We start from the raw sequence: 7,500 nt of genomic DNA on the forward strand, positions 1-7,500 counted from the left end.
TATATATATATATATATATATATATATATATATATATATATATATATATGTAATATATATATATAATATATATATATATATATATATATATATATATATATATATATATATATATATATATATGATATATATATATCATATATATATTATATATTAGTATATATATATATATATATATATAATGGGGATACAATCCACAATGATGTAAAATCCTTGTAGTTTTATAGAATACAGGCAGTCCCCGGGTTACAACGGTGTCGGCTTACGACGTTCCGAGGTTACGACGCTTGTCAATAGACGTTATTTCCAGGGTTACGACGCCTACAACGCTCATCTGGGAGATGATATATGACACCAAAAATGCAAAATAATCAATGTTTGAAGGTTTTTTGATGAAAAATGGCATAAGAATGCAGTTTACATAGTTTTCAATGCACCCAAAGCATTAAAAGTAAGGTTTTCTTAGGATTTTTGACGATGTTCTGGCTTATGACGCGTCTCAAGAATGGAACCCCCATCGTAACCCGGGGACCGCCTGTATATATTTCTTGTACAACAACCTATACCTTTCAACCATCAGCTGTGGTCTTATTGTGAACAAGACCACAGCTGATGGTTGAAAGCTAAAAGTTGTTGTACAAGAAATACAGTATATTCTATAACACTACAAGGATTTTACATCATTGTGGATTGTATCCCCATTTACTTAAGAGGTACGACACAGTACCTATCTTCTGCATATACGTATATATCATAAACATGCCATTTTGTATTGAAAATATACCTATGCAAGCACAAGAAAGATGAGCTTGTACCAGACAGTCTACTCATATCAAACACAACTGAATGACAGGCTTTCAACAATTATGTTTTATCTATGTAGCCCAGGCTACAAGTAGCCTTATGCCCACAAACTATTCAGATCCCAAGAGTTTCTTATCTTTCAAACTTTATCTTATGTAAAATTTCATTGCATGAACATGAAAATAATAGTCAAAGTTTTGTTCGCATCTGTAAACTGGAAAAATAACTGAATGATGTCGACTATTAAAACATAAAGCACTGACAAGAAAACGACACTTATGCCAATGATATGGCAGATATTTCCTTTTACTGTTGTCACTTTAAGCAAACTTTCATTCCATATAAGTCAAAATTGCTTGCTCATTGTAAAAATTATTTATTCATTTTATCTAAATGTCGTTCCCATGTCTTACCAATATAAAATATGTCTGGGCAAGCCTTTAATTCTGTATATATGTCAATACAAAAGATAATGGGAACTCAGTGAGATTTCAAACTTTTGCTTGATAAGTTATTTGGCAAAATACTCCTGAAACTGCCCCACCACTGAGCTAACTGAATAATTTGTATGCTCAAGAAAAAATTAAAGATCCAGAGTGTTCAGGAAAGAAAACTGCAATACCACTCACATGTATCAGCTGAAATTTCCCACCTTCTGGCCAATGTTGATGTGGCTGTTCCTTTTACCTACCCCAAACAGCCTCACTGATACCAATACTTTATACTATCTAAAATAATACCCCACTCATGTAATTAACATGCAAGAAATGATTAAAAATATCTTTCCTTTGACTCACATAATTGATGTCTTTAATTACTTATAATGAAATAAAACAACTATTAAAAGCCCATCGTTCATCTTTGCTTGATTTCCATCTTTGGTACGCTTGCATTGTTGTATTATCTATATATGAATCAGCATGTTCATGGTCTATATATGAGGATGTGAAGAGTCTGAGTATATCAATCTGATACATTACTGAAGAAACAGTTTTCATCTTTATAACAGTAAGCCCATGCTACCAAAAACATTGTTTTCAGCCAATCCAAACCTTGAGTATTACCACATCTACCCAAAACCTGCATGGGTGAGTGGACAGATTGAATAAAATAGACTTTAGTATGCATTTCTACTGAACCAACTGGTATTTGTTATGACTAAAACAATAACAATGCTTTACTAGTAATGGTACAGTGGGGCCCCATTCTCCGGATTTGTGGACTCTCACATTCACAGATTTCTCTCTGGAACATATCCACCCACTATTCATGGGAAATTCGAATATTTGCAGTATTATTCTATGAGAAATATCCACAAATTCCTGTTTTTTTTATCAATTTCATCATTAAATGCACTTTTTGTAATCACACTTAAAAAACCAGTATAAACATTTTTAGTAGGGTTTTCCTAAGTTTTATTAACTAACAAATAGGCCATTTTAAGTATTTTTATAGGGGTTCCAACTATTCGTGGGTTCTAGCTATTCAGGGGGGAGGGGGGTCTTGTACGCATCCCCAGCAAATACGAGGGGACCACTGTACCTACACATTGCCTGGCTATTTGATTAGAATAAAAGGATTACACAGTGTTTGGTCTAGTAAGCACAGAGGATAAGTGACCTCCAAGTAACAGTTAGTTGTTGTAAACAGACTAAACCCCTTGGATATCTGTGAAGAAAGAGGTGAGAGCTATCAACTTGATCTTTTATATAACATCCATACTTAGACAGCTTGAATAGAAACATTATACTATGATAGTTACTAATGACTTTAGACACAAGCCTTTGACTCCTGAATAAACTCTGAAAATGGTTTTCCATTGTTTTCATGGAATTTACTCAAGGTGCTTCTCTATATGCATTTGGTTTATTTCTGCAAAGAATGAAGTCCATTAAGTGTAATTTCCATACTGCACTTGTAATTTTTAGGTGATGAACAAATAGAAAGTTTTTACATAAACAGAAAACATTCAAAATTTTACACCTTCCCTCTGATTGCATAGATAACAGCATTTACAATTATAATCAGTTATGTAACCATGAAACTGCTACTAAACATCAGAATCATTTACACTTTGAGTCTTTAAAAACTGATTCACATTTTATAATAGGCAAAGCACTTTATCTGTGAACAATACACAACTTTATCAAGAACTGCCATGCTGAAGCTGTACAATTAATTTCTTGAACAATTCACAGTAAAGTTCTGTATTGTTTCACATACACTACATTCTTCAAAACTTTGTATTCTGCCATGAACTAATATCGTTGTATATCTATTCACCACTACCTCCACTTTCCCCTCCATATTCTTCATATCTGTAGTCATAGTCCTCTTCTTCCTCTGGTGGCTCACCCATATCAACCTGCAAAGTACACGATGATCCCATAAAAGCGATACATTACTGCATCAAGTGATGGTCAAACATCTAACAATGATTGCTTTTTAAATCAGGATCTTGATTACTGTATCTTTATAAAAAAAAAAGGCTAACAATAAAAAATAAATTTTTATTCATTCATGTTTTTTAAAAATTCTATTTATGCCTAATTATCTATCTGTTATCTTGATAAAGCACTTTCAAATAGAACAATTCTTTATATAATGTTAAATACTATTAACAATTATAAAAGGTATATCAAATTTAAGTTACTTTTCTTTTATATAAAACAAAACACAGACATGTGCAACTGTGACAGCAGAAAATTCTAATGAGGAAAAAAATATATAATTCTTTGGCTAAAAACAAGAGCAATTACAAATTTCAGGCTACCAGAGAGGTTTTTTTTATGTACCAAGAGGCTTTCAATTGTACCTCTGAGGAATCAAGTTGTACTGGGATAGGATTCATGAACATATACGGTACATTCACAATGGAATTTCAACTTGGGAGCACTAGCTCGCATAAAATATTCCTAAGTTTTTATTTTTGTCCAGACATGAAATAATGCAAAAAAGCAATGTGAAAATTTAGTGGTTAAAAAGATTCACAGCCAGTAGAGAGACAAACTTAAAGAAATTCCAAAGCCATTAGCCAAGACAATATATATAAGTAAAAAAAATACACAATTAACTAGAGCCTAACATGCAAATTTCAAAAATACCAACTGTTCTAAAGCACAAAATAGTATTAACCTGAAAAATCCTCCAAATCATATCAAATATTTCATTTCCTTGTTCATAATAATTTCATACGTGATGACATCCACAAAAATACCCTACAACAGAATCTAAAATGCTAACAATCAGTGAACCAGGTTTCATTACAGAGCAAAATCTGCTGAGCCATCAATAATCCCTGGCACCATTAGCAAACATATTAACCGTGTCAACAGTTCCATACACAGCTTAACTACTGGCAGAAAATTTCAACTGAAAATACTTAATGCTACTGTTCAGAATGACCTGCAACACATGCATGAAAGTACACAACACCAAGGAATTAATGTAGTGATAAAGATAATGTAACTAATTAATGTAGATACCTGAACTAAACCTGCTGCTATTGCATAACCAAACATTGCTGTGAACGCAATGAGCCCAGAAAGTAGTAAATTTCTCCCTTTATTCGGTATGTCATCTTTTGCAGGAGAATCTCTAATGTCGCTTCTTTTGTGACCCTCTGTTGGGAAAAAGGAAATTTTCAGAGGGCAAGTCTCTGATTTGTTGATTCTTGTTATCCAGATTAAAAATACGTATATATAAAAACTGGTTTTAAACTTTCCTAATAAAAAAGCACTTAATGTGAAGGAAATGGCTTGGACCCCAATAAACACACACACTACTAATCAGTGAATATAATCCAGTCCAAATTTGGATATTCTTTTCATTTTTTATTTATGAAAGCTAAACCAGACCACTGACTCCAAAGTATAGTGCCATTGTTGATGGAAGGTGCTGCATCACTGCAGTCTCATATAATATAGAAATCCCCAATTCCCCCACCACCAAACACCCCTACTCGCAGAATATGCAGCAGAGCCCAGTACAGTACAATGACATACTGGATTTTTAGGGAGCAAAACAAATATGGTATTGAAAAATAAAACTAAAGCAATTTTTTCAATCAAAACCACTACTTATTTGTCCATTACATTTGTCCTGAAATGTAACAGATAAAGATAAAGGGCTACTCTTAAGTAGGAATGTACTGTACATGCTCAACCAGCTGTCATTCTGGCTCATTTTGTTAGTAGTTCTACCTTTGACAGTTAGACTGAGGGTAGCTTCACCATTGGCTACACAGTCAAATGATTTTAAAAATAACTTTTCTTAACCACTACAAAACTATATTCCTTATTACGTCTTAATCAATGCCCTGAGCAAGAAAATCCCTTCAGTACCTTCTCTGAAATCCTTAATTTTGCATGGTCAGAGCCCTTAACTAGACAAAGGAGATCTACATTATTTTGGCATGAACTGAGCATGGCCTGAAAACAGTTTTCATATCACTAATGGACCAACACTGCAATGCAAAGGAGCTCTGCAATATCCGGTAGCTCATATCTTTTCAGCGCTTTCATTTCAATCTCAACTCATCTCCACCCTCCTCTCATAGTTTTTATCCAAGTCAGTCTGGGTTTTAAAACTTCTGGAGCCCAGATGAGCAAGCTGAAACACTAACACATTACAAATTCTTCCGTAAGATGACACTTGCCAAGCTTGCATTGAACAGCCTTGAATTTTATAGATATAATGAAGCCTCTGATAAGGCTGGTTGAAGAAGTTTGGGGTGTTGGCCAATCATACTACCTTGGCTTTCCTGTTTTCCATACAACTTTTAATCTACAAGGATATCTCTTACTGTACAGGCAATGGTTTGACCTTACATCTTTGGTCATACAAGGTATTATCAGGTTAAAATTCTGTGGCCAAAGAATCCATCACCTTTGGGAAGGTTGCCCCTTCTTGCATGGACGAATTCTACCAGAGGGACCAAATCGGGCTATGGATCAAAGCAGATCTACAGTGGTAACAACACAGGCAGTGGAGGGTATCAATGGTAGTCAGATGAGAACCTTCTGACTTGTTCAGGCCTAAAAGAGTTGGAGAAATTACAAGTGACAATGAATGCATTCTCTGAGAATGGTTGGTTTTCCAGGAAAAGCTACACCACTTCAAGAACTGAGGAGCTAATGAAAGTCCTCTGCGAGGCATGAACTCTGTCCTTAGAGAAGGCTACTGGTAGAGGTCTTAGAGGTCTTTTCATCAAGTGCAGAAGTCACTGGAGACAGGTTGATAACCAATGAGGAGCTTCACCTAGAGGCATCATCTGATTAGGCCAGGAGTTCCCAACTCTTCAGGTCATTGACCACCCTTGATCAAGGGTTCCTAAATTCTCAAGCTCATCAACCACCTAATGAAATTTCAAATTTTTCATAAACCCCCTGACATTAAAATTATAATCCATGTTATGACAAAATATATGTAATATATTTGCATATTATAAAATTAAAGAGTAGTAGTAGTAGTACCTGCTTATTGGCAGTATCGGTTAACAGCGTCCCGGTTTTACAATGCTTGGCAAACAACATTGTTAACCAGATTTTTGGGGGCGGTAAGAGATTTTCAGAGGCAGTAAGTGGTTTATCAGCATCAGTAGGCAGTTTATCAGCATCAGATCGTGATTTTCGGCGCTGGTAAGCAGTTTATTGGCATCAGTAAGCAGTTTATCGGTGCTGATTGGCACTTATGGCATCATAAACACCATTTATTATCATAAATACTGTGACGTTCCAGTTATTGACAATTTTCAGTTATCAGTGTTCCGCCAGAAACTGAAACCCGCCATTAATCTAGGACTGTCAGTATATGTTTTCAAAATGGGAAAAGGCATACTTGCACTTTAATCCTTCACTCTGAGTTTGACCTACATCTGCACCAAACTGTAAAGTTGAGTTGTACAGAGCTACAAGTCTTTGCAAGCAGTGACCCCTAGTGTGCAAGAGTAGTAATTGGTTAAAAGTTCTATGATTCTTTTCACACAGCATCACAAACAATTGTGAGTCGAGTTGCAGTGCTTTGATTTTATTAATTGATATAATTCACACTTTCAAGGCAATATGCAGTTCACTATACAGAGTTTCTAGGCTACAAGATGTCTGTGTAATATAAAATGAACAGCACATACATCAGACACTTTGTCCTTGAGTGAAGTAGCAAATCTTCTGTAGTGAACAATTATTTCTGGTGCACCATCACCAGCCAATGCCCTAATACAGTCAACCCCCTGTATTCGTGGACTCCGGATTTGCGGACTCGCGTATCCTCAGATTTCTCTCTTGAACATAAACCCCATTATTTGTGGGAAATTTGCCTATGCACTGTATTTTTCTGAGATGTATCTACAAATTCCTGTTTTTTATAATTAATTTCATCATAAAATGCACTTTTAGTGATAAAACTATTAAAAAAAGCAGGTAAAAACATTTTTATTTTTTTTTCTTGAGCTTTAACTAACAAAATAGGCAGTTTTAAGCATTTTTATAGTGGTTTCAACTATGTGCGGGGGGTGGGGGTCTGGTACCCATTCTCCGCGAATAAGCGGGGAACACTGAATTACTGAAAGGTATATCATGCTTCTCAAAATATTCCTCCAGACTCTAGGGAAATTGTCTCGTCTTTTGTACCATTGACACCCTAGCCATTTATTGACCCCCTACAACCCTCTGACAATTCATCAAACACCTGGGGGCC

At 35.1% G+C, this 7,500-nt stretch overlaps 1 protein-coding gene across 6 annotated transcripts in view; it reads right to left on the bottom strand.

The window, feature by feature from the left end:
• Nucleotides 1–173: 173 nt before the first annotated feature.
• Nucleotides 174–7,500, bottom strand: part of LOC135210908 (metaxin-1-like) — a 146,700-nt gene continuing 139,373 nt past the window's right edge. For all 6 annotated transcript variants that reach the window (XM_064243854.1, XM_064243855.1, XM_064243856.1 and 3 more), the window contains 2 exons: nucleotides 4,290–4,426; nucleotides 174–3,169 (listed from right to left, as the gene is read on the bottom strand). In XM_064243854.1, coding sequence (XP_064099924.1) covers nucleotides 3,080–3,169; nucleotides 4,290–4,426 — 227 coding nt within the window. In that variant the 3' untranslated portion in view covers nucleotides 174–3,079. The remainder of the gene's footprint in view (nucleotides 3,170–4,289; nucleotides 4,427–7,500) is intronic.

Source organism: Macrobrachium nipponense, chromosome 4 (assembly GCF_015104395.2).
Source record: "Macrobrachium nipponense isolate FS-2020 chromosome 4, ASM1510439v2, whole genome shotgun sequence".
In the NCBI taxonomy this organism is placed as follows: domain Eukaryota; kingdom Metazoa; phylum Arthropoda; class Malacostraca; order Decapoda; family Palaemonidae; genus Macrobrachium; species Macrobrachium nipponense.